This window comes from Bombus vancouverensis, chromosome 1 (genome assembly GCF_051014615.1).
Source record: "Bombus vancouverensis nearcticus chromosome 1, iyBomVanc1_principal, whole genome shotgun sequence".
NCBI classification, from domain to species: domain Eukaryota; kingdom Metazoa; phylum Arthropoda; class Insecta; order Hymenoptera; family Apidae; genus Bombus; species Bombus vancouverensis.
This window is the reverse complement of record NC_134911.1, coordinates 19,350,043-19,376,956: the sequence shown is the minus strand read 5'-3', so window position 1 is coordinate 19,376,956 and position 26,914 is coordinate 19,350,043. Positions and strand designations below refer to the sequence as shown.

At 31.2% G+C, this 26,914-nt stretch overlaps 4 protein-coding genes and 2 long non-coding RNA genes across 12 annotated transcripts; 4 read left to right on the top strand and 2 right to left on the bottom strand.

Moving 5' to 3' along the window:
* Window positions 1–1,294: 1,294 nt before the first annotated feature.
* On the top strand, window positions 1,295–11,219 carry Hel89B (histone acetyltransferase 1). Of its 3 annotated transcripts, none has more exons than XM_033338735.2 (15): window positions 1,295–1,482; window positions 2,058–2,107; window positions 2,544–2,791; window positions 2,858–3,207; window positions 3,279–3,630; window positions 3,700–4,322; window positions 4,393–5,168; window positions 5,240–5,810; window positions 5,891–6,185; window positions 6,257–6,558; window positions 6,634–6,947; window positions 7,015–7,765; window positions 7,871–8,143; window positions 8,215–8,850; window positions 9,165–11,219. In XM_033338735.2, exons 2-15 carry the CDS (start codon window positions 2,097–2,099, stop codon window positions 9,351–9,353), a joined length of 5,691 nt encoding a protein of 1,896 aa, XP_033194626.1. In that variant the 5' UTR covers window positions 1,295–1,482; window positions 2,058–2,096; the 3' UTR covers window positions 9,354–11,219. The 3 variants fall into 3 exon arrangements, with proteins under 3 accessions (XP_033194626.1, XP_033194625.1, XP_076478260.1); XM_033338734.2 differs by having other exon boundaries at window positions 2,855–3,207; XM_076622145.1 differs by lacking the exons at window positions 1,295–1,482; window positions 2,058–2,107 and having other exon boundaries at window positions 2,530–2,791; window positions 2,855–3,207; window positions 9,165–9,349; window positions 9,416–11,219.
* On the bottom strand, window positions 9,576–24,512 carry Agps (alkyldihydroxyacetonephosphate synthase). Of its 2 annotated transcripts, none has more exons than XM_076622159.1 (6): window positions 24,439–24,512; window positions 22,410–22,499; window positions 14,438–14,718; window positions 12,074–12,362; window positions 10,908–11,217; window positions 9,576–10,627 (listed from the first exon to the last, which is right to left on the bottom strand). In XM_076622159.1, the coding sequence occupies exons 2-6, from the start codon at window positions 22,445–22,447 to the stop codon at window positions 9,854–9,856; spliced, it is 1,692 nt and encodes a 563-aa protein (XP_076478274.1). In that variant the 5' UTR covers window positions 22,448–22,499; window positions 24,439–24,512; the 3' UTR covers window positions 9,576–9,853. The 2 variants fall into 2 exon arrangements, with proteins under 2 accessions (XP_076478274.1, XP_033194628.1); XM_033338737.2 differs by lacking the exon at window positions 24,439–24,512 and adding an exon at window positions 23,076–23,290.
* Window positions 12,640–15,025, top strand: LOC143303244 (uncharacterized). Its single transcript, XR_013059364.1, has 3 exons — window positions 12,640–14,235; window positions 14,291–14,747; window positions 14,814–15,025. It is a non-coding gene; the product is annotated as an uncharacterized LOC143303244 (long non-coding RNA).
* On the top strand, window positions 18,057–20,635 carry LOC143303243 (uncharacterized). Of its 4 annotated transcripts, none has more exons than XR_013059361.1 (3): window positions 18,057–18,151; window positions 18,250–18,530; window positions 18,603–20,635. It is a non-coding gene; the product is annotated as an uncharacterized LOC143303243 (long non-coding RNA). The 4 variants fall into 4 exon arrangements; XR_013059362.1 differs by having other exon boundaries at window positions 18,250–18,548; XR_013059360.1 differs by having other exon boundaries at window positions 18,250–18,710; window positions 18,963–20,635.
* Window positions 24,458–25,374, top strand: vito (nucleolar protein viriato). Its single transcript, XM_076622172.1, has 3 exons — window positions 24,458–24,583; window positions 24,657–24,763; window positions 24,819–25,374. The coding sequence occupies exons 1-3, from the start codon at window positions 24,477–24,479 to the stop codon at window positions 25,304–25,306; spliced, it is 702 nt and encodes a 233-aa protein (XP_076478287.1). The 5' UTR covers window positions 24,458–24,476; the 3' UTR covers window positions 25,307–25,374.
* On the bottom strand, window positions 25,308–26,880 carry Nthl1 (Nth-like DNA glycosylase 1). Its single transcript, XM_033338739.2, has 2 exons — window positions 25,962–26,880; window positions 25,308–25,782 (listed from the first exon to the last, which is right to left on the bottom strand). The coding sequence occupies exons 1-2, from the start codon at window positions 26,829–26,831 to the stop codon at window positions 25,375–25,377; spliced, it is 1,278 nt and encodes a 425-aa protein (XP_033194630.1). The 5' UTR covers window positions 26,832–26,880; the 3' UTR covers window positions 25,308–25,374.
* Between the last annotated feature and the right edge of the window lie 34 nt (window positions 26,881–26,914).

The window sequence follows — 26,914 nt, the reverse complement described above, 5'->3', positions numbered from 1 at the left end:
AATTTTAAAATTTTACAAGATGATTTTTTATGAACAAATTTTCAACATTTTGAGAAAAATATATTAAGTCGAATCGTAGCTTATATATAAGAACCATTACCAAAATATGAAAAATAATAAATATGTATCTGAAATTGTTATGCGATGTCTTCTTATTTCAGTCCAAATTATACTCGATACTAATAAAACGTCACATTTAAAATTACAGCGTGTCAAAATTCGGAAAGATTCAAATAAAGTCACGAGGTCATCTTAATGGCGCGAAATATGAAACAATATTTTGCGGTTGTATACAACACTAAAAAATTTAATCATGGCGTGAATTTCAATAATTTAGTATATAATATTTGGTGTATATATAGTTGGTACATAATAGGAGGTTTTTACATGCGTTTAATTAAAGGATTTTTTAGTTGTATTTCAAAATAAACAGATTCATGCTCAAATGCATTTCGTGCTAACATACATACTTTGCTTGAAAAATTGCATATTATACAGGGTGATCCAGATTTTAATGGCAAAACTTTGTCAGTATACATATTCTATAAAACTAAATAAGAAAAGAATGTTATATAAACATAAATCTTTTGAGATCTTATAAAAAAAGTTATGACAAGAAAACGAAATACAAAAGAAAAAAAATGAAATATGCAAAATAAATATTGCTGATTTCTTCCTACATTATATCGCAATAACCACAAACTGTTTGCTGTTTCCTTCATATTTCATTTTTTGTTACAATTTTTTTGTAAGATCTTAAACGCCAATGTTTATATAATATTTTCTCCTTATTTAGATCTATAGATTATGTATACTAACAAACTTTCGTCATGAAAATTTTAAACACCCTGTATATTTAAGAATATAACATTGAATGAATCATAATGTGTTAATAAAATATCATATTCATAAATAAAATATATATGTGTTCTAAATATAGAATTTTGCGATGCGTAAGAGAATATAAAGTAAATTTTTAAAAAATTGAATTATGCAAATGATTTGATTGCATACTAATTAAAAACATAATTAAATGAGTAGCAACAAGCAATATATATATACTTAATGTTCTTAAAGTGTGAATTATGAAATAATTTTGAAAGAATTAGGAAGAATTAATGCATCTAGTAAATTATGTGTACGCGGCATAATTTCATCCTACGCATAAAACGTGTGCAATTTAACATGATCATTGCACGAGGGAAACGTTGATTGGTCCATCGATTTATAAGATCCGTATAATCAACCAATGAGAGCAAAATTGGGGGACAAAACTCAGGTTCCCTTGCAATATGGCTGTCAGTATAAATTTGATGCTTGAACATGCGTTTCTCTCCGAAAAATTTGACAAGTAGTCTGTCTATCTATCATCTTTTTCGAAATATAGAGCGTAATGTGATTTTCGGGGAATCAATACAGTGGAAAACGGCTATGCGGATTAGCTGAAGCGTAGCAGTAAAATAAATTATATTTTGAAATCAGGTATGTTTAAGCGTTCGTTCATCGCTATTTATTTATATGTCCATATTGTGTTTCTTTACAATATCTTGAAAAATATTATGTTCCGTTTCATTTCCTTAATTAAAACTTGTACAGTTTTCCTCAAATTTTGCATTATTTAAATCCCTGAACTTCTATACCGATTAAAAAACGCATACTCGCAGATGTCATCTATCCATCTTCACTTCATCAATCTAACTGCACAAACTTTCGTTCTTCAAGTTGACAATCGATTTTCCCTATTTGAATCATTTTCTTTTACTTTATCAAATAAATGATAAATAATATGCTGTTTGTTTTATTATTCCCTGTACTCCATTTTATTTTGTATAGTTGGAGCATTCAGTATATTTCCTGTTGAACTGTTGTAATATCCAATAATAAATATACATTTCATGATCATTTTGTCTATGTTTCTGATATGTATGTTTATTAAATGTTTTCATTTATTTACTGTAAATATTATTCCAAATATATAATCATTTTTTAATGATAGTTCATTCTTCAAGTGTTTGTGATACTGTATATACATGTGTACACTCTTATTTTGATTTTAGGCATTCACAGCTGTTTATTGATCAACATAGTTTGTAAACATGACATCAAGGTAAAGCACTGTCAATTATAATTGTGTTGTTAAAATGAGATGTATGGAATAATATTAATATTTACACTAATCTACTTACAATTATGCAAAAATGGACTAGTTTATGATACTATGATATAATAACAAACATTAATGTACCATTAGTAATATATTATTATTAAACTTTACATATATTTTATACATAAAAATATAATTTATAATAACTATATTTAATAAATAGTAAATCTTCATGTAATTAATATTTTCAAATTTTATATCTATTATCTCAATAAAATTTTATAACGTGTATATTTATCATATTGCTACTTTATATAATAATAAAGAAAAATTGAAAATAATAAATGCACGTGAATACATATATTAATAGATGATTGTATCTATCTATAGTTGATTTAATAACATGATTGCATACATCATAATGTATGGGTTCTATTAGGCTAGACAGGCTATTCATACTATTGGAAACAGGGACAAATGCAGTAACTAAAAGAGCTGCAGCACAACAATTAGGAGAAGCACAGAGATTACATCCTCATGATTTACATCATTTATTGGCAAGAGTTTCTATCCTTTTAAAGTCTTCACAATGGGATACCAGAGTTTGTGCTGCACAAGCTGTACAAGCTATACTTGCTCAAGTTCCTACTTGGGATCCACAACCCATTAAGAAAGAAACATGTACAGGTAGCTAATTTTAATTTTTTATATACTAAATTTTGTTATTAACATTAAATTTTTTATTCATAGAAGATGAAGAAACAAAAAAACCAAACAATAAATTAAACTTGGAAAACTTTGATATGGAAAAGATTTTAGCACGTAGTTCATATCTTACTGGATCAGAAGGCAATGAATATGATTTAACAGCTACTGATGGGGAGCAAATGCTACTTCCTAATCAAAAGGAAAAAATTGCTGCTAAATTGGGCCTTCATCCACAATTAATGGGAGTTGATACATCAGAATTGTTTACCAACGAAGATCTTACACCAGAAGTATTACCACCTACGTCAAATATACAAACTAATGTATCTGTGAGTGAAACGCTAAAACAACCTAGTGGTCTTAGTAGACGCGAAATGAATAGAGCTAGACGTAAGGTAATACATAATTGATTACTAATATGCTTAATGTAATAAGATATTCTTATATAGTATTATTTATTTGATAGGCACGACAGTCGGTTTCAAAACAACGTTCACGAGAACCTGATGACCATCGTAACAACGAAGATTATCATAATTCAAATGCTCAATCTCCCATCAATAATGAAGGGGAACCACTAAATAAAAGAATAAAATTAGAGGAACTGATTTCGTTAGAGATTGGCGTTAATAATAATTCACAGACTGAATCAGTCAATGGAGTACCAGACAGCACTGGCTGCTGGCCAGATTCTGTAATAAATTGGCCTCTAGAATCATTTGCAGAAAGTCTCTGTCAAGATCTATTTAGTCAAAAATGGGAAGTAAGGCACGGAGCAGCGACTGCTTTACGTGAACTCGTAAAACTTCATGGGAAAGGTATGAAAAATGATTGTAAGTTGCATTTAAAAAGTAATAAAATACAATATTAATTGAAATTTATTATAGGTGCAGGTAAATCGAAGAATCAAACTGCAGAGAAAATGGCAGAAAGTCATTATCAGTGGCTTATTGATGCCGCCCTACGACTACTATGTGTTTTAGGATTAGATAGATTTGGAGATTTTGTTTCTGATCAAGTCGTTGCGCCCGTACGAGAAACATGTGCTCAAGCACTAGGTTCTCTTTTATTACTAGTGCCAAATCAAAAAGATGATGAAAATAAAAATAGGGGAATTACAGGAATACTTTCAGTCATGCTAAAACTGTTGGAGAATGATGAATGGGAAGCAAGACATGGTGCGCTACTTGCACTCAAATATTTGCTTGCTATACGAGATGATCTGTTAGACGACATACTACCGAGAGTATTTCCAGCTACTATGCAAGGTCTTTCCGATCCAGTCGATGATGTAGGTGCTGCAGCAGCAAGTGCGCTTATACCAGTAGCATCTGCTCTACCACGTTTGTTAAAATCATCAGAACTAGAAGCAATTGTAATTCGTCTTTGGGAACTTTTACGTGAACAAGATGATCTAGCAGCAGCATGTAATAGTTTTATGAAATTACTTGCTGCTATACTTTCATTACCTTGGGCGCGCTCTTATATTACTCCTCAGCCATTATCGCAGGTAAGATCTATATTAATAGAAGCGTTACTTTTTGTTATTTAACCTTAATATTAATATGACGTTGTTTTAGGTCTTACCACGATTATGGCCATTTCTTAGTCATTCTAGTTCCAGTGTACGTAAAGCCACCTTACAAACATTACAAACATTAACTGAAGATGATGGTGCTCATAATGAGAATAAAAAAGAACGATGGGGCGAAGGAGGTGGACTTGTATTGCAAGAGGCCCTCCGTCATGTTTTTCAACGAGCGTTAATAGAGCACGTAATTGCCATACAAGATGTAGCTGAACGTGTTTGGGAAAATCTAGTCGTACAAAGCGATCTCGAACTTTTATTGCATGCAGCGTGTCCTCTTGTCAGCACATGGCTTTGCCTTGCAATGCAACCGGAACACGTGCCATTTAATCCGAACTTACTCATGATAACCACTCCTAATAAAGGAGCTAAGAATAATCAAGTTTCTGGTACTTGCGACGGACAATCAGATGCTAGTAATAACGGAGGAAATAATACTGTTGGTGGAAATGTAAAATCCATATCCGAATTAAAAGTTTATATTGGTGGAATCGAAACTGTAGCTCCAAACATAAGGAAATCAAACTTAATTCATGCTCGTTGTAGAGCTGCACGAATGTTGGGATTGTTATCGCATTACGTAGTACAACCAGCACCAGGTGTTACTTACACACCAGATATACTTAGTCCTTCACTTTGTTATGCTAAAGTATTACTAGCACATCTGAATTCGCGTTCAGCATTACAACGCACCATTGTAGGTTTGACGATGTCTCATTGGGCGACTGTAAATAACATGAAACCACCTACAATACCAGATATTTTAAGGTATCAAATGAAATCTTCCTATCTTACTTATATTTAATACAATACAATAATAATATATTTGTTCTCAAAAGGAAGAGACTATTGGAGTGTTTGAACGAGTACGTATACTACGATGAGATCGCCACATCTTTTACTCGTCTGTTACACGACAGTCGCGGTTACGTTGCCACTCTCAAACATTATAACCTGCCTGTTCTTATCAAGGTAGAACCATCGGGAGTGATGACGCTCGACCAAATTGCAATCCTTGCTGGGAAACCAATTTCAAAACTTTGTGCCATGGGTAATACGACAAACTATGGAGGACCTAGTGGAAGTTTTAGCAACAGCTCTAATCCGATTAAATTAAAGCCAAAGTTGATTGAAAGTTTAGAAGAAAGGCGGAGTGCAGTGCAACTAGGTGCTGCCGATATAGCAGCACAGCAACTTTCATATAATGTTATGTCAACGGCAGCACTCGCTGGTGCTGCAACAATGTTACATTGTCTTCCTCCATCCCCACAACCTCTTAACCCATTGATAAAACCATTAATGGAAGCTATTAAACGTGAAGAAAATGAAGAACTACAAAAACTGGCTGCAAAGCATTTGTCGTATTTAGTTGATCTCTGTGTAGATAGAAAACCTACTCCTAATGCAAAGGTTTGCATGGAAAATAATATCGTTAACATAAACGGATATTGTATTCTCTTTGAATAATTTAATTTAACTTTATATCATAGATATCGACCAATTTATGTACATTCCTATGCTCGGATACTGAATTTACACCTCGTGTAAATTGTAGTACAAACGCAGATCTATTTGACGGAATTCTTACTTTAAGCAATAGACAGAAACATGCTGAAAGAATAGCTTATAATCGGGGAACCAACAGCGGACTTAGTGGAAGCAGAGGGCCTGGCCGGCCACCAACAACTGAAATTCCTTTAGAAGAACTACTTGCTTATGAAGAACCTGAAGCTAAAGCTGATAGAACACGTCGTCGCGGAGCTACTTTAGCACTTACCGCTATAGGTTTGCAATACAACATTCTAATACGATATAAACGCGTTATATAAATTTAGAATATTCATTGTTTTTTGTAGCTACTCTATTTGGTGCACAATTACCTACACGTTTGCCGCATCTTTGGGAACTAATATTACCAAACGTATTACGAGAAAAAGACAAAATCACTAATCGTGAAAATATTCAAGAAGAAGTAAATCAGTTAATTTTTGGTTTACAAGTTTTAGAAGTTATGGCTCCCAGTCTTCATAAAGCCTTACTACCTCCTGTCCTAGAATGCCTTTCATTCTTATGTGAATTATTGGCTCATCCTTACAAAGCTGTCAGACACATGGCATCCAGATGTATAGCTGTATTAGGTACATTAGATACAGAGAAGGTAATGCTTTAAATTAATATAATATTCGATTTCAGTTTGACGATTAAATCTTAATCTCAAAAAATTGTATTCCAGATAATAATACAGATTACAAACCATGTAATACCACTTCTAGAATCAACTGGTGGAGAGAAAATATACTCAGGAACTGTAACAGCACCAAGCGAAGTAGATTCAGTAAAACAAGGCGCAGCCGAAGCGTTAGCGTGTCTTGTCGAAAGTTTAGGTGTTAATATCGTTCCATATGCTGTGCTCTTTATGGTTCCATTGCTTGGGCGTATGAGTGATCAAAATCAGGCTGTAAGATTAGCTTGTAGTGCTACGTTCGCAACACTCGTGCAACTTTTGCCCCTTGATCCTGGTGCGATTACGGATCCACCAGATTTAATGTAAGTCTAAATTTTACTAACAAATGTTAATTTAACATATACATCATAAATCTTTGAAATATTTTAGAGAAAAGAAAACACAAGAGTGGCGGTTCTTAGAACAACTTTTGAATCCACGCAGTATCCCAGATACCGTATTACCGATTCCAGTATCTGCAGAGTTACGTTCCTATCAACAACAAGGCTTAAATTGGTTAAATTTCTTGAATCGTTATCGACTTCATGGTGTTTTATGCGATGACATGGGCCTTGGAAAAACTTTACAAACTCTTTGTATACTAGCTTTAGATCATCATCGTAATCCTTGTGCTCCACCAAGCTTGGTGGTGTGTCCACCAACTCTAACTGGTCATTGGGTGTATGAGGCAGAAAAGTTCTTCAAAACCAAAGATCTCTCAGTGTTACAATATGTTGGCACCCCACCTGAGCGTGAAAAATTACGTCCAATGGTTACTTATCACAAACTCATCGTTGCAAGTTATGAAATAATCCGTAAGGATATCGATTATTTCGAAACTTGTCAATGGAACTACTGTGTGCTCGACGAAGGTCACATTATTAAAAATGGAAAGACAAAAAGTGCTAAGGCAACTAAACGATTGCATGCGAATCACAGACTTATACTTTCGGGAACACCAATACAAAACGATGTACTTGAATTATGGTCCTTGTTTGACTTTTTAATGCCAGGTTTCCTGGGTACTGAGAAACAATTTGCGGCAAAGTACTCACGTCCTATACTAGCCTGTAGGGAACCAAAAGCTGGCCCAAAAGAACAAGAGGCGGGAGCTTTAGCAATGGAAGCACTTCATAGACAAGTAATTTTCTTTTTCATGTGCATTGTATCTTATTTTTTAATCTTACTAATAATTGAATATATTTGTTAAATTATCTACAACTTTTTGTAATTTTGCATTGTGCAGGTTTTGCCATTCTTACTTAGACGAAATAAAGAAGATGTCCTCAAAGATTTACCACCAAAAATTACACAAGACTATTATTGCGACTTATCGTCATTACAACGTACGCTATACGAAGATTTCCATACTCGACGTTCTGCCACTTTATTATCCGCTGCGTCGTGCACTTCAACTGGAAATAATGGTTGTAGTGTCTTTGAAGCATTACGATATCTTCGTAATGTTTGTAATCATCCCAAATTAGTATTAAATCAACGACATCCGTTATACGCAACTGTTAGTATCAACATGACATCCGTTAAGATATTTTACTTGTAACTTTAAATTGACAATTATTTTATTTCTAGGTGTGTAATACATTGAAGCAACGAAAGAGCACATTATCTGAGATAGAATATGCAGCCAAGTTACCTGCATTAAAACAATTATTATTAGATTGTGGCATAGGACAGCCACAACGACAACAAAACCGCAATTCTGTAACTACTGATACATCAGATAATCAACCACCGCAGGAGCAACAGTTAGTGAGCCAACATCGAGCTTTAATTTTTTGTCAATTGAAAGCAATGCTAGATATTGTGGAAAAAGATCTTCTTTGTGCCCATTTACCTACTGTTACATATCTTCGTCTCGATGGAAGTGTACAAACCACGCAAAGGCATTCCATAGTAACACGTTTTAACGCAGACCCGTCGATAGACGTGCTTCTGTTAACGACTCAAGTCGGTGGCCTTGGATTGAATCTAACTGGTGCTGACACTGTTATATTCGTGGAACATGACTGGAATCCTATGAAAGATCTTCAAGCGATGGATCGAGCACATCGTATTGGTCAAAAGAAAGTAGTGAACGTATACAGGTTAATCACAAGATCGACGGTAGAGGAAAAGATCATGGGACTGCAGAAATTCAAACTTCTCACAGCAAATACCGTAATTTCAACGGAAAATGCATCTCTGGAAACAATGGCAACTGATCAGGTAAAATATATAAATCTAAATTTATTAACTTGCATAGTTATAGCTATTTCAACAATAAAAGTTTTGTAATAAACTAATAAATAAATTTATTTTTTTACAAAAATATATTACATATAATCCTGATACTTTTATCTTTTTCGTGTTTTAACTTTTTTTATGTTACTTCATATTCCTCATTTTAATTCTACAATAAAGCTTTAAATAGATGTAAATACACACGCATATAATACAAAACAATTCTTGAAATATGCTATAATTAATTATGAAAGAAATTTCAATTTATAATAGATTTTATTTGTAACAATTTTTTATAGCTACTTGACTTGTTTTCATTGGACAGTGGCAAAGAGAAAAAATCAGAAATACAGGATGATGCCACTTCTAAAATTAGTGAGGTTCCAGGCATTAGCCGTTCCATTTTAGAAATTCTCCCTGAACTATGGGAACAACAACAGTATGACGATGAATATGACATGCAGTCATTTCTATCTACTTTAAAGTGAGCTTATGGTTTTACACATCAGTATCACCGAGTACATTTATTTAACAGTTACATGTGTTTAAGATGATCACTTTGTGAAACATACGTGAATCGGACCTGATAGAAAAACAGTAATCTTAATTTTATGGACTGAGAATGACAAATAATCAATGGATCTATAATGGAATATACGAATTACTTATAAAAAAGAAAAGATAAGGAAGAAAAAACTTAGATAAGTTACGGATTATATTGATTAAGTACTATGAATAAGTGAGTCTTGTTTATTTATAATAACTTATAAAAATGTTGATACAATTACAATTCCGTATTTGTACCAAACAACATTGTGATGTGTTTATTTATATTATACTAGTCTCTTCCTTTATCATCGTTTCTGTATACCACCACAACATATCAATTGATAAAAATGGCAATGCTAATTGTCTTTTTCTCTTCTTCTTTCTGTTTAAAATGATTTCCAATGTGATAAGTTACAATTATCACAATTTCATGTTCACCTCATAGTTTCGATACACATTTCGGATCCAAGTTCCCGGCCGCAAATATATTATGGGGATCCAAGTGTGCTTTGGCTGCTCTATAAAGGGACACTCCCACTTCTCCTACTGCATCCGCGTAAAAACAAGAACGTAATTTTCCTATACCGTGATGATGAGACAGAGAACCACCGTTTGCAAGAATTTCTTCGCGTGCAACGTGCTCGATAGTCTCATATGTTTCTATCGGGTTCGGAAGATTCTTGTAATTAAATGCCATGTAAAAGTACACACAACAACCGGCGTCGTAAGTCTGTGTAACACGACAAGAGATAAAGTATTGTTCGACACCACGTGAATAACACTCTCTGATCACACGAGATTTCACATTCCTACACAACGGTAACGCACGATTCCAGGAGACGGACGTCTCAAATGATTCAGCTAAAACGTAGTACTCGAGACCCAGATCTCGGATATAAGCTATAACGAATGTTAAAAGGTAACCTCGTTCACCATTCGTTTCTCCTGCTTCAATACCATTGTGTTGCATCGCGATGTTGTAAATCTTTTGTTCCTGTGCTGCCACCTCGGCAATTGAGCTACCTTCGAACAATAAGGTAGCGACACATATTTGATCCTTTTTGAAACGTTTTATCCTAGTAATGTAAACTTGTTTTAATCCTTGCAAAATTAAACCACTCCAACTAGATTCTGGTCGCAACATCTGACCGAACTGGAACTGTTCATTGTCCATCAATCGTATACTAGTCGGCTGACATCGTTCCTTAGCTACCTGCTCATAAAAATGGTACAGTTTTTTTTATAAGAAACAACTGCAATATATTCAATGTTAATTTTAATCAAATATCTTAATAACCAAGAAAGTTTGTCAAGCATTAAAAAGGAATTCAAGAACAAGAAAATTTAAATAAAGCTGCAGTTGTATCATTCCTTTTTTAATTTGAACTATCCAAAAAGGAATAATAATAAAACTGCAATATATAACAGATATTCTCTAGTAAGTAATAGTATTTAAATTTATATATATCGCTATTAAATTAATAAAATTTTACCTCACGCAACGCTAATACACCGGCTTGAAAATTTGGGAAAACTATGCTACCGTATTTGACTACTTTTGGCAATGGTCTAACTTTGATCACCACTTCTGTAACGACGCCCAATGTTCCTTCGCTACCAAGGATCATATGGTCAAAGTCAGGACCACAAGAAGCTCTTGGTACCAATATACCTCTTTCGAGTGTTATTTCTGGATCATCCGTTCTACCGGTAACCATTCTCACTCGTACAACTAGGTCTTCGATGTTCCCATATCGATTTTTTTTCATGCCACTCGCCCTCGTTGCAACCCATCCACCTAAACTGTTCTTTCAAGAAATAAAATCGATCATGCGGCTAGTAGTCTTGTACTTGATGTAAATAACTATTTGACATACTTTTCTTATCGTATACCTGTGCATACGATGTTTGCACGAAAGATTGTTCATAGAAATGTGAGATGAAACGTAAGTGATAGGCTTTTTGTGCTTTTTATTTTATGAAGTAACTTTTAATTCTTTAAATGAAACTAAAATATTGTGTAGCTTTACTCATGCAAAGAATATAAGTACACTTTTAATTATACTAAAATACAAGCACCTGCAATTTTCACGACATTTAGTATGATCATGATCTTCTCCAACAATTCTCTGACATGCACGATTAAATGTAACGTAATTAGTATTCAGTAAATCACTCCAGTGAAAATTAATTTTAATTCAAAGAAGTTGAGAATAGTCCAATTGAATATAAAAGATAATTGCCATTTAATATTACTTAGGAAGATTTGCATTTTATAGTTTACTGTATTATAAACTTTAATCTATATCTTAAATAAAAAAAATTACATTTACAATTAAACAAAACAGGAAGAAGAAGAAAAAGAAAGTCAAATTCAGCATAGCAGTTCGCAATAAGGCATTCTATGAAAAGTACGCTAATTAAAACGTTTCTATGTCCATTTTCTTCCATATACCTTCTTTCGCAAATAGGCAATAGACAATTTCAAAAAAAGAACTTTATAACTTGCTAGCTATGACGATTCTTATTATAGATATACTAATATTGCGTAAAACGTCGTAAAATTACACGTGTTTGTATTCAAACAGTTAATATCCTAAACAAATATTTGTTGCGAACGAATAAAACGGACTTTTTGTTTTAATATAATATGGTGTACCTAGAAAATTCGTAAGAATCGGGTTCGTGACCAGAAGTCAGACCTTGCAGTCGGAGTTGCTTTTCGAGGTCTTGGCCGATAATACCAGCCTCGCAACAAGCAACTAGGTTCTCCCTGTCTATCCACAGTATTCTATTCATTTGCGAAGTGTCCAACAATATTATCGTTCGCCGTTCGTTCGTCGGACACGAGGCAGCACCGCTTACGCTCGTTCCACCGCCGAATGGAATACAGACTGATCCATATCGAGCACACAATTTAATTATTTTTACGACGTCCTCGTGGCACTCTGGAAATGCATAGACATAGATGTCATTGTTATAAGACAAAGCATTTTAGCTTCTGATTTGTTAGGATTTGCCCAATAATTATGTCAACTTTTTGACATATTTTGCAATCTAAGAAAAATTTGAGAAAACTTAAATTTTGATTTTTAACCTTGTTCGGCTCTACTCAATAATAGGCAATAAAACAAAATTAGGCAAATAAACAATAATAAAACAGGTTTATGAATTTAAAGGAATAGACGAGAATAAAACATTTATGAATTTAAGAAATATGCAATAATAAAACATTTATGAATTTAAAAAAATAAGCAATAATAAAACATTTATGTTTTGTTCTCCGAATCTGTTCAATAACACTAATAAGTGCATGATGATATGATTATTACGTAATGGGTCATGAATAAATATGTATATGTAGGTATGTCTATCCGCTGCGCCGTATAGAGGAGCTAAATTAGTCATACTCTGGGAATATATTCACTTGTAGGCAAGTACTATTCTCACTCAAAGCATTCAAAAGGTTAAATATCAATCCATTTCAGGACATAATACATAGGACATAATATAATACGAACACTGATATATGTAGAAAACATTAAAGTGACATTAAACGATAGGTTATTTTTTAAGTAGCAAAGGAAATGGAAATGAAGAGTAAATAAAAATGATAGCACAAAAATTTTGCGATTTTTATAGTAGTATAGTTTATTTTTAGCCTTCCGGCCGAGAAAGGAACTCGGTACACAATTATTTTCCCTATTGCCTTGCATTTTCATTGATTCAGCTACAATTTACACACACATCCATTCATTCATTCAATCCTTAATTTTCTATTACATTTATATATCATATATCTACTGTCTATCATCTATCTATCTCTAACTATTAACTATTCTATATGTCTATTATCTTTTATATATTGCATAAATCTTTATCTAATTGCCTAATTTACCTACTTAACTAAATACCCTTTTTCGCTTCGCACTCCCCTTTTTCTTCTTTTCCGATTTCGTCGCCCAGTCTACAACCCTATCTTTTCCTTCTTCGTTGACTATGTCTCCTATACTAATTCTAATTATACTAATTCCTAATTCCTTACACTATCTTGTAAAAGAGTAATTTTGACGTATATAACAATTGAAAAGATATTCGAAATGAAAAGATGAAGCAAATATTCATTGTGTCGTTTCACATTTATATGTATATAAGGTATTCGTTTAATATCACTTATTCGCGCAATTCATGGTATAACATAGAAACGTATTCAGGAAATTATAGACTACACATCTACATATAACTAAGTCAAGGTTGAGAAGTTTGTAGTCTGTCTACTCGATATTCAACTCACTTCATACACTATACTTAGGTAATTACGTTTAGTTGAAGCTAACTTTTACTTTATTAAATAAATGCTTTAAATAAATGAAAGAAACTTTAAACAATAAATCTCACCTCAAATAGCAAACGAATGTAAATATGTATTAAATTTCCATTTAAATGAACTACTTAGTGAAATATTTGAATTTAAAAAGAATATGAACTAAGATAAATGTGCACGTATGTATATCTATATTTACTTCTAACAAGCAGTTGATAATTATTTTTCATTATATTGACATGCTGTGCAAATTATGAAATTTATTTTGTTTACAAGTGTTTTGATCTTACTGCTCATTGATTTTGAAAGTAACTACATTAATTTATTGAATTACCGTAGTAGTAATGGTTTTACATTTCGTAATAATAGCTAAAAGAAATTGACAAATAAAAAGAGAAAAACAAATGAACCTGAAAAGATAAAAATGAGTTGATGTTTGTATATATTGCCACAAGGAATATGATATGAACTGCAATGTAATACACAAAATGTACATGGTAAGTACATAGATAGTTTCTAATAGGCAGTTATTATATAGATCATGTTTTTTAGATCAAGAACTACATTATACAGTGTATACTAATACATATTACTATCAGGTGAAAGTAAATGAATTGTGTCACTGGTACGATAATTAAACACGTTAATAGGATATTTTAGATCACTAAAAATATAATATAACAATTTGAAATTACTCACTTGGCCAGAGAACTATGTCCGGTATTCGATCGAACGATCCATGTTTGAGGAGATAAATTTCCCGAAGTGTATGTCCATGTGCTCTAACCAAGCGATCGATACCCTTCAAGGAATATTCGATATTTAATTCTTGAATCGCTTCCAACACTTTCGAAGAAATGATCGGTTCTGGTAGATTTGTCGGTATCGATTGAGATACATTCCTTTGGGTTGGATCTATACCAAACGTGTCTTTTACCCATTGCGTGAAATACGGAAGTTGCTGGTTTCCAATCGGATATCTGCAAAAATATTTCATTTATTAGCATGGGTAATAAAACATTACAAAAAAGAATAAAATATATTGATATTAAATTAATTCAATATTTATTTGTAGAGTAATAACAATACTTAAAAAATGGGCCAACAAGAAGTATAGACAAGTTAATTTTTTGGGAGAAAAATATAATATTTTGGATTACTTATAAGATTATTTAATTATGAAAATTTGATTTTTGTGTCAGTGAACTTCTTAATTAAATTAATAGGCAAAGGCATTAAATAAAATATATAAAATAGTTATTTGTTAAATACTAAATATTAGCAATAAAATTTATATTAATCAAAATTAATTAAAAATTTGATTTAATAGTCATATTGAAATCCTAAAAGTAATTAATTCCATTTTCAAGTTTTGAATTTAAATTGTGTATATGTAAAACACGAAATGATGTAGGATGTATGATGATGGATGAAATTAAACCCTATATAATTCATTCAATTTTAAAAAATTACATTATAAGATATTTCTACATATCTATTTTATTTTGGTTTCACTTAACTATTATAAGGATGTGTTTTATCATGATTAATTTTATTTAACTGTTATAATTATAATGATATAATGTTATGACTTGCAAGTTAGTAGATTAAAATGAAATGTCTCGTATTGTATTATACTATAAGTAATTACATTTAGATTTGTTTAATCAGCGTATCTTATCATGACGATTGCATACGTATTGAATCATATGTGTAGTATCGTGGACAAGAAGGCATGAGGCGGCACTCGATAGCAAATACCACCACTCGTGTCGGACGACGGCGTGTTAGCGCCTTAGGTTTCGAACGTTCGGGACCCGGGTTCGAATTCCGGCGACCGGATTTTTTTCTACGCATCAAACGTGGAAGAAAAACAGCAGAAAAACGTTACAACTATCACGGGCAATATTTACACCTCAAGCACATAAGACGTTGTGAGCCGAGTGTGAGGATAAGACATACGACGATACTACATATATTTCCCAGAAGTTAAACGTCATTACTGATGGTCATAACCCATTTAAACAATGTTTCCTTTTTTCTTTTAATGAAATATCACAAAGAATAGGGTTTCAGTTATATTTTATAATATTTCATTATGAAATGTTTATATATATGTTGTTCAATGATAATCAATTTCTACTAAAATTCACTTAACTTTCAATAATAAATGAAAATTAGTGAAACGTTTTAAACAAAAATCAGTAAACACACAAAAAGAATATGTATTTTTATATTTATATTTTTGCTCGCTTGTATCACATACGTTTGTTTACGCTTATTAGAAGCAATTTGCTGGGTAGAAAACGGTAAGTATAACTGCGTTCTTCAAGACCAACAAAGTAAATAAGACCAACTAAGAAACAGTTTCTTAGTTGCGCGAACTTGCGACGATTACATGGAATACACAAGTTTCGAAAATAACATTTATTGTCCAATAATACATATATTTACAATACGATATATTTAACTTGTTAACCGCATCATTCTTTATTCAGAAATTTTATGACCATGAAATTGTCCTCATTAATAAGGATAAATCAATTTCAGATGGATCGGCTTTAATTCGTGCAAATATAAATATTACATAATATATTTACGACACGAATGAAACAAGTGATTAAAAAATAGAATATTAGTGCCTATAAATAAAAAAATTATTATATTAAAAAGATTAAGACTCTGGGTGATGAGCTAATTCGTCTTCTTCAGTTTACAATTTAACACCAAATAATATATACAGTGATAAATCAAAGAATTGACACAAACCACATTTTCTCTTAAAATATTGCACAAAACTTGTAAAACACGATTTTTTGTAAACTGTAATTTTCAAGTGTAAAATTTAGGTATATCATAATTTGTTATTAGTAAGCAGCTATAGAATAAAAGTGAATAATAAAAGACTGAAAAGCGTAACTGAATGTTTTTAATATTTTAATGTGATATTAGATTTAAATTATTATAAAAGTGGTACGAGACAATCAGTTCTAGAATTATTTCGAAACCGATATAAAGTCAAAAAATAATTTAAAAGCGATATAAGAATCGATATACAACAGAATATATCGTAATTCGTATTGGTAAACAGTAAGCAGCTGTTAAAAATAAATAATAAAAAACGCATAATATAGCGCCTTCGTTATAAGAACTCTTCATGGAATTGTATCAAATAATTTTTCAATAAACCTATTTTGTACTATTTACCATCCTGCTTTTACGATTTTAAACAAGCTTGTTGCATTTTTTAAGTTCAGAAGCTTATTGTATCGTTCATCGTTGATTATTAGTAATTAGACAATATAGCATATAGTAATAGCAGTAGTTAGTAGTAGTAGTTTAGCAATTAACTACGATTAACAAGGGAACATTTCTAACCCAGAAATTCGAAAAATTATGAAAATTCGGAGATATGTAGCCATGTATTGAGCAATTTTCTTCTCTTGCCCAAATTCGCTCTAAGGAGGTAAAATCGACTCCTGAAAATTCAACTATTTTCCGATTTTATGTTATAATTCGCGAACTATACGAGTTAAACTATAACAGCTTTTAGATAAAAATTGTTTATTTTTTCCAACGAAGGCTATCGTTTGGTAAAAGATTTGGTAATTATTTAGAAAGCTGCAATTATCTTGGATTTCGGTGATTTTTTAATATATTATAAAAATCAAAGTTTTGAATCTTTTTTTTTGCATGTACCACTGCTGCTCAGGCTATTTTCGAAATATCTGCAAAAAACTTGTCGGATATAATTGTATACCCGTGGCAACGTATTCGCCAATGTTTACAGTTTATATAAGTGAGTTAGGTGTTATTTAATACCGTAGTCACAGTGAGACGACCGACAACCAATGCTAATGCATACGCTATCATGGCCGCACAATTATAAGCAGAATTTATTATGAGCTACCGACAACTTTTTTGAAATTATCTCGGAAACTATGGTCGAAAGGCGATTAAGTGTGTAGAAAAAGTTGTTCAGAATCATGCCTCGACAATATATAAAAAATATGTCGAAATGCAAAATGCCGGTAGCTTCCTAAACACATAATTACCAAAGATTTATTCTTATTCAATATATATTATTTATATTATATATATTATTACAATATACAATATATATATATATATATATATATACAATATATATTATTCAATATATTATTTATTCTTATTCAAAAAACTCATTCTTTGGCGTAAAATCTTAATCAATGATTTAAATAATTATGAAAAAACATAAAAAACATTTAGTTACTTTTTTTAGTATAAATACAATCTTTGTTGCATTGTTGAATTGTGTTCTTCGATAATCGAAGAACTTCTCAATTTCATTGTACACATACTATGATATGCTGACGTGCAATAAAAAATTTTCGGTGCACATTTATGCACCTGATGCATCATATAACGCAGGTATGAATTCAGTTATGCGAAACAAAGAAAAATATACGGACTAACGTATCTAATGACAAAGTAATAAATAATAAGTTAACGTGCAATGTCCATTTTAGTGTTCGCAGTCAAGACTAGATATGGACGCTTATCTGAGGAACTGACATTTGCAAATTCAACTAAAGAAAGGAGAAGGGATGGATATGAGAGAGATGCTGATATTGGGCACGTGCAAACGAGAACTCGAGCGTCAATCGATATTTGCTCGAAATAATCGATAAGGATCGGTGTCAAGTTTCGTTTAACACTTTATCTCATTCGGCATGCTCAAACCTCATGTCAAAGTCCCATTTCCAAGAATTACTGGCGTTAGCAACGTATGCTTAAATGAGCACTACAAGTAAAATAGTAATAAACAGTAAGTAAAGTAATAAGTAATAAATGATTCCACTCTTTGTTACTTTCATTTCAGTACAGCGTTCAAGGTTAGCATTTGTCTAGTGAAGATAGATTAGCAATAAAAAAAATGCTGCTTTCTTTGTAGTGTGCCATATTACAGTACTATAGATGTCAACAATAAGTAAGTATATCTAAACTATATCTCTGTAACGATCGTATAAAAATGGTTCACATAAATCCTGCAAATACAATTCGTTTACTTATGATTACGTTCAAAATTGTGAATAATAACAATATAATGAGATATTATAATGAGAAGAGAAATCGACTTACAAGATATAATAAAAGATACGCTTATTGTATTAATTTGTGGAACCGCTTAAACCACATTCTGTAGAATTTCTGGATAATATATAACGAGGTGCACGCAAAGAACTTTCAGAAGCGATAGAGGTCTAAGATGAGTGTATACCAGAACAAGAAGATATTGTGACTTTAGAATACAAAATTATTGTTGTTGCATTTTGGAAAAGTGGAAAGAGGACGCGACTTTCCCTAGACACTCCCAGGCATAAATTTTGAAAAGTTTCATCTCTTTAACAATTGTATAAGTATATAATTGTATAGTATTTGTAAGTATATAATTGTATAATTGTATCTATCCGTTTTGTATCTGTGCATAATTACCTTGTTTAGATTATTAGATGGAAAGAGACGGTAAACAGACGGAGAACACGGCGGGAAAAATTGTTACAAATTTCCGAATATGTTTATAACAAGTTATTCGTGATTTGAGCTTTTGAAGATGGGCACTAGAAGCTATTGAAGAAATAAGTTCGAGAAATTTAAAAACTAAAATTTTTCAAACTGGATTTTCAATTTTAAGAAAACTTAAAATTAATAATATAAAATAGTGTCAAAAAAAGTAAACAAATTTATTACCCGATTATATGGCACTGATACCACGCAGTTAAATGAAATTGCTTCGTCTTTTATTAATAATATAAAATCTCATATTAGAAATATCGGAAAATACGTGCTGTACAGTAATCAATGGTGATGAAAGCGGATTAGATAAAATTACATTATGGCTGTACTCTATCTAGGCAAGGATCAAAAACGGTTATAAAGTCTATATCAGCTACAACACACAGTTATACTATACTCCCCATAATATCAACTTCTGGGAAATTTATTTAACCGCTTTATATTGTCCTAAAAGAACAGAATGGTAAGTTTGTTTCACGTGTACAACAGTCTTGAAAAAAAACTGTTCAATGAACAGTTAACGGACGTATATCTACCAAATGCAGAATCTCGGAAGTTGACATCGTGATCTGGACAATGTTAATCTACATTACAAAATAGTATCATGTTGTAATCAGCATACTGAAATATTCACAATATCGAATACAGCAATAATGTAACTGATATATATAGTTCCGCATAATGAAGACTTTATATGAATATTTTCCGATCTTGTAGTATTATTTAATTGTGATGATTGATATCATTAAATTACAGTTTCTTATTTTATCTCTATTTTCATCATCAAAGTATTACGATGTATGTACATACTTGCTTACTCGTGGTATAAAAGTGAATATATTATATTGATAGAAAGGAAATCAAATAATGCTGAAAATCCAGTAGATTTCGCTTTCCCACAACAAGATTGTCTTAAACATTCTTTTGCAGAATTTCATTATCATGAAGAATAATTCATAATACAATTCACATGACATTTACATTTTCGAAATTATTTATTTATTCTTTAAGTGTCTATTTACACACGTAAAAGTGGATGAGGAATTGTTAGAATAACTGGACAGGCAAGTGGAGAGGAAACCAGAGGAGGTAGAGAAGAAGCTGAAGGGAAAACTAAATGTCAAAGCATGAGCATACAGCAGAATATACGAAAGGAAAATGTATAAGAAGAGGGAGTAAGGAGACAGGAAAGGAGGAGGGAAGAGAAACTAAACAACGAGGACAGCTTGATTATGTGAATAATATCATGGTTTTCTTCCTACATATTTTGCAGGCTCTTGGAGTATTATTAGTCACTATATATTACATCCGAAAATATGAAAATGTACAAATAGTGCAATAAATAACTTACTTACTTATATACTTACTTCTTTAATTGCTTATTAAACATCTATATTATTTGCTACGAGAAAGAATAAAAAAGAAGTTTGATAATCATGTTACTAATGGCAAGTTCTTACGAAGATATGTTATACCTACAGTTCTATTCTTTTCTTTTATTTTCATCTGGTATATTTACTTATTGTGTAATAAGAGACTGAAGTATATAATATAAGTTACCTTACTTTTGTAATTGTGCAATACAACAAAGCTTGTATTTGTATTTAAAAAAAAGTATTTGTCTTTTATGCTGTTTCGTAATTATTTAAACTATCGATTAAGATTTTACGCTAAAACAGAAATTTTTAGAAAAATTATTAATTTTTTGTTTATAAATTCTTTCTAATTATATAAATAACTGATAAATCTTTTACTAGACGATAGTCCTCATCAAAAGAAACAACTTCTGTTTGAAAACTATTTTTCTATCTTTTATAATTTGCGAGTTATAACACAAAATCGAAAAATAGCTGAATTTTCAGCGGTTATTTTACACTCTTAGAGTCAATTTGGATGGTAAAAAAATTAATAAAAAATTTCATAATTTTTTAAATATTCAGGTTGTGGATCTTTTCTATAAGTTAAAGTAAAGTGTTTGATCTTCTCAAAATACTCGATTTCTTACTATAGATTAAACATTACAGATTATAGATTAAACGTAGAAAGATAAATATTACACAGATTAACTATTTGCTTCTTCCTTTTAACATAAATAACATAATGAATATCGAATAAATAATAGTTTTGCATTTAAGCGAATTGATGATACGAATCTGTTAAAACCGTTGAATACAATAGGAAATAAAAAAACTCAATTGTACGATAAAATTAATGTTGATGTATATTGATTTTATGTGATAAATTCGACCCGTTTTTGAAATTGTTTGCAACGGATATTTGTTAGAATATTAATTAAGCAAAAACTAAATACAAAAAACCAAATGTGTGCTTAAGTAAATTAAAGTGGTTCATTTAGATCTATATAGAAATTTAGTATCGTAATAACAAGTATTACTGAATTTCATATATCTTAATCCGCTTATATGACAAACTTAAATTATTTGTCATTCTACTCTCAAAACATAATCAACTTTTCACTTATTCAATTATGGAATAATATAGTTATCTAACAGCATAATTATACGTGTGTTTCTTGTAAACAAATTAAAATTAAATTATGTTTAAAAAAGATAATAATAAGTATCTATACAATGATGTAAATTAATATGAAAATTAATAGACGTTTCGTTTCTATAACATTATCTGTATCTTCAAAAAATGATAACACCATTTCCCTTTAATATATCATTGATATTTTTCTACGTATAATATGAACATTATAGAATTCTTATTAGTCTATAGATTATCGTTAAAGCTTTTGATAAAAGATTGTAGGAAACAAACAAAATTAAAACAAAAATTAAGTGATTACTTTTTTCGAATTTAAAGAGTCGAAATAATCTAGTTTCATACATGTAGGCAACTAACATTTTATTTGTTATACTGATAAAAAATATTATTAAAAATATTATATATAATATGTAACAAATAAACATATTGAAACATTAAAATATATGTAAATAATTTTTTTTATTTATCTATTCACAAAACAAGTAAAACAATTTATGTATAAAGTTTAATCATCTTTTAGATATATAAATATTTATAGTAACCATTATTATTTTCTAAAATATTAATAAAAGATGAAGATTGAAATATTGATAAAACTTACCTATCACCAGTGAATTCGATGATATATTTTTGGTTCATACGAAATTCCGAGTCTTTGTATCCCCAACCATTCCACTTGAGAACTTTTTGCCTTTAAAAATTCAAGAAGATACGGTTATTTGACAGATACTGTCACCATTTGGAATTTTGTCTTGGAAAAAGATAAAAGAGAAATCGAATAGAGATTCGTACATCTTTGACGCGCGCGTTTCTCACACCACGTGACTGGTCAAGCAACCAATCGGTAGGAACAGAAACAGTATTAGCCTCTCATATAGTAAGTTCCTACCCGGTAAATGAATCGAAATTTTCATCATCAAAAATACTAAGTAATAACAAAAATGATAAAAGAAATTAATCATTCCGATGTTTTCGTTGTTTGTCACACAAACAGGTCGTGATATTCACAAAAGAGGTCACAATTGTCACAGGATGGAAAAAAAATCGATCGATTTCTTTTCTCTTTCACGCTCGAATAGTACTAGGGGTGCTTTAGATTCGCAACATCTGCCGATGAGTCAGCTAGTGCTGGGTTCGAGGCGTGGCTGCAAGTAATTTAGCAGTATCCACGCTCTCGTACAATATTTCATCACGATATTGTCCCTGGTGTCCGCACCGAAGTTTTTACGAATTGATATGAACCAGAAATTGCCGGTACAAAACTGACCTTTCTTTTGGCACAACACTCTGGAAACGGATGGGTCCATTTAAACTCTCCGCATCCTCGTTCGTATCGTTTTTCGTATTAGACGACATATCTTTTATTGACCGCACCGCGAAGGGCCTAACCTTTTAGTCCGCAGAACACGATCAGTAAAGAGTAGTTGCTTGAGCGCGCGCTCTTCGCGGCACTGTGTTGACTATTGACACGCGCACCGGCAAACCAAATTTAAATCAATAGAGCCCCCGCCCTATGACTACCCGCCTACCGACGGATCTCCTCGTGAAAGGAACCAATCATTTACACCAGATACATTCTCGCCGTAAATAACCAATGCTTTCTTCCACCTCTGTTCTCTCCGATGCTGTTACGTTCTACTAGATTGGGGGATTCTTTTCATGTAAAGGACTTTTTACGCATGCGCAATTAGATATTTTATAGGATGGTTTCATAAAGTCACTTCCATGCTATGTTTGCTCGAGTATTATTCGTATGTAATTAACACAATTGTGGAAGATACAACCAAAACACGTTAAATGATAATATTTTGAGTATTTTAAGATAATTAGATGCTTTAGGATGTACTATCTATAAACGTTATTTCAATAATACAAAATGTGTTAATATAATTAAATTATAACCTAAATACCAGTAACGCCGCGTTTACTGACCAGGGAGTTTACTGTGTTAGCTAACCATCGCTGCCACCATAAGTGGCTTTATAAAGAGACACTGATATGTATTGTAACAGACTACCGAGACTACTAGACTGTATTTTAGTAATGTGTTAAATAAATAAAAAGAAACGGTAATCTTATAGAATAATTATGTTAAAAACTATTAATAAGTGTAAAAAAACTTCAAATAAAAGATACTAACTTTCATTTTGTGCAATACATTTTTCTTTACTTAAAAATAAACGATCCTTTTTAATCTTTATTAAGAAAATATTCCTGAAATAAAGTATACATAATCTTCCATGAATTATAACTATTTTAGAAGTAATTTCTTAAGTAGTATATTGTAGTACACCTTATACTTGTAATATATGTGTCTTCAAAATTTTAACAATATCTCTAACAAAATTTCTATGTATTAAGTGAACAGTATTGACGTATACAGTAAGCTTTAAAAACTTCTATTTTATATATATTTAGTCTTTAATTTTGTAGTATCTCCTATGTAAATTATGAAATGTATTTTGCAAAATTCTGTCATCTGCGAATGCTCATCTGATTATTTTCTTAAATTAATAAAATGTTGAATAACAAAATTTTAAATAGCCTTGTTTTTATATTACTTCAATTATTATTTTACATTATTTTTTGTTATGTAGACAATCTAAAGAACTGTAAAATATAATTCTTACCGATATAACCTAGAACTAATATATATTCACACGTGCACATGGCGCCACACATAAAAATGCAACCGAAATTGCTCAATGTGAATAGAACGCGGAATCAGCCAAAGAAACGCAAGATTACTCTTGTATTTGATGAGAACAAGAGACGGTACTTATATTAATATCAATTGTGGATTATATAGATTATAAGTTATATGTACATTTTATACTTTCAAATGCAGAGAATTTCTGAAGGGGTTTCGTAAAAGGAAATTACAAAGGCAACAGAAAGCTAAAGACGAATTGCAACAACAATTAAAAGAAGAACGAAAAAGAATTAAACATGAGGAAAGTATTCATATGAATTTTATTGTGATGCAATAATAAAGTATTGCTTTTACAGGCACGAGAACGTTATAAAAAGCTATTATCAAGCCGTGATGTTCCTGAAATTCAACAACTACTATCCCAAGAAGAATATGAAACAGAAGGACATACTGTCAGTATTTTGGAATTAAATGTTGCAGATCTAGCAGAGAAGAATGCATTAATTGGTGAAAATAAAGGCACTGATGAAGTGGAAAGTAATGAGACAGAAGAGAGTGATAAAGATTCTGAAAATGATGAAGAAATTGTAGGGATGCCTTTAAATGAAAAGAAACAAACTAAAAGTTTGAAAGAAAATGTAAAAGAGAAGCAAATTGACAATAGAAAAGATTTAAAGAAAGCAGTAAAAAGAGCTGCATTGAAACAAGTGAAGAAGAGTAAAGCATTCCAACAAAAGCAGAAAATGGAACGTCAAAAGAATAAGAAAGAGAGTATGAGGAAACGTAAAAGAGTTGAAAAAGCTAAGAAACGTAGTGGGAAATTAAAAAAAAAGTTAAATCATTAAATCATCTCACAAAGTTCTTTTTTAGATATTGTAAATAAATATAATTTATAATAAACATTTTTACAATACTATGTCTTTTTTTTCATACTGCTTTTTGTGCTAGATGGACATATATCTTTATTTAGGCATTCATCACATTTAGGAAATCGTGGTAAACAAATTTCTTGTCCAAATCCAACAAGTAAATAGTTTACCTCGCTCCAGAGATCTTTGGGAAGCCATTCTTCCACTGCAATTCGAGTATCTTCTGGTGTTTTAGTTGATTTCTTTACCCATCCTAATCTATTACAAATACGATGTACATGTGTGTCCACTCCAATACCGGAAACTTCATCCCATGCTATTTGCATACATATATGTGCCATTTTTGGTCCTACACCTGGTAATTGACATAACTCTTTCAGAGTCCTAGGAATATCACCATTGTATTTCTCAATTAAAATTTTTGAAGTTTTCTTAATATACTGTACTTTTCTCTGAAAAGTAAAATTTCTTTTGGTCTGACATACTATTTAAGTAATTCTTTACTTCTTTAACATCTAATAAAATCTTTTTTATGATTTTATACTATTTTAATATATCTTACTTACATAATAATTAAGTATTAACAAACCACAATATTAAGTTCAAGTAATTACTAAGATATAAATTATACCTTCCAAAATCCAACTGGATATATAAGTTTTCCAAGAGTACCATCAGGAGTACCTGATATTAATTCTGGAGTACAACCATAAGTAATCAATCTTTGCATGGCAGCATGAGTAACTTGATCCTTAGTTTGACTGCTGAGCATCAATGCTATTAATGATTGATACCTAGCAACTTTGGCAGTAGCGTTTGGATCTATACATTTGTGACAACCCATCTCATCTACAGGTGCTGTTTTATGTTTTCGCATTTCCTTAACATTTTCTAAAATAGTTTCCCAATTTAATGGCATCCATTTATCTTCTACGGTCTCATTTTTCACAGTTCCATTTTGTAAATCTTCAACTTTAACTTCATTGGGTTTTGACTCAGTTGCATTTTTCATTTCTTCATATTCTATCTTTACCGGTGTACGCTTTTTTTTCACGGTTTTATTTTGTAAATCTTGAACTTTAATTTCGGTATTTTTCGAGTCGGTTACATCTTTCATTTCTTCATACTTTATTTTTACTGGTGCACGGTCTTTTTTCACGGTTTCATTTTGTTGTAAATCTTCAATTTTAATTTCACTATTTTTCGAGTTAGCTGCATCTTTCATTTCTTCATGTTTTATCTTAACTGGTGTATGCTTCTTCTTCACAATTTTTTTTGGTGAAGCATCTTTATCATCAAAATAGCCCGATGTTGTAGATATATTTTTACTGTCACCTTTATTTTCAGATCGTAAGGACCTTGGCTTTGTAAGGACATCAAGCTTTAACTTTTTACTCATTTTATAAAGGTTACGACGCGATGAAATATATGTTAGAGCTCTACTTAAGATAAACAAAAGAATGTCATGTCGGCAAACAGCAATATAATTCAAAGATAACATAACCTTCCGCGCTTCTTCCGTGATTTGAACTAATAATTTAAATTTCTGCGCATGCGTAGCAATATAAAAATTGATGATCTATT

What these genes read in the sequence shown, in the direction of transcription:
- Hel89B (XM_076622145.1), top strand. Translation starts at nt 2,530, where the DNA reads ATGGGTTCTATTAGGCTAGACAGGCTATTCATACTATTGGAAACAGGG. An exon ending in CTCCTCAGCCATTATCGCAG is followed by an intron (nt 4,323 to 4,392) that starts GTAAGATCTATA and finishes ACGTTGTTTTAG; the next exon opens with GTCTTACCACGATTATGGCC. An exon ending in AAACAATGGCAACTGATCAG is followed by an intron (nt 8,851 to 9,164) that starts GTAAAATATATA and finishes AATTTTTTATAG; the next exon opens with CTACTTGACTTGTTTTCATT.
- Agps (XM_033338737.2), bottom strand. Translation starts at nt 23,164, where the DNA reads ATGTCGTCTAATACGAAAAACGATACGAACGAGGATGCGGAGAGTTTA. An exon ending in GGACATAGTTCTCTGGCCAA is followed by an intron (nt 12,363 to 14,437) that starts GTGAGTAATTTC and finishes ATGCATTTCCAG; the next exon opens with AGTGCCACGAGGACGTCGTA. An exon ending in GTGTATTAGCGTTGCGTGAG is followed by an intron (nt 10,628 to 10,907) that starts GTAAAATTTTAT and finishes TTTTATGAGCAG; the next exon opens with GTAGCTAAGGAACGATGTCA.
- vito (XM_076622172.1), top strand. Translation starts at nt 24,477, where the DNA reads ATGGCGCCACACATAAAAATGCAACCGAAATTGCTCAATGTGAATAGA. An exon ending in TTTGATGAGAACAAGAGACG is followed by an intron (nt 24,584 to 24,656) that starts GTACTTATATTA and finishes TTTCAAATGCAG; the next exon opens with AGAATTTCTGAAGGGGTTTC. An exon ending in AAAAAGAATTAAACATGAGG is followed by an intron (nt 24,764 to 24,818) that starts AAAGTATTCATA and finishes TGCTTTTACAGG; the next exon opens with CACGAGAACGTTATAAAAAG.
- Nthl1 (XM_033338739.2), bottom strand. Translation starts at nt 26,831, where the DNA reads ATGTTATCTTTGAATTATATTGCTGTTTGCCGACATGACATTCTTTTG. An exon ending in ATCCAGTTGGATTTTGGAAG is followed by an intron (nt 25,783 to 25,961) that starts GTATAATTTATA and finishes TTTACTTTTCAG; the next exon opens with AGAAAAGTACAGTATATTAA.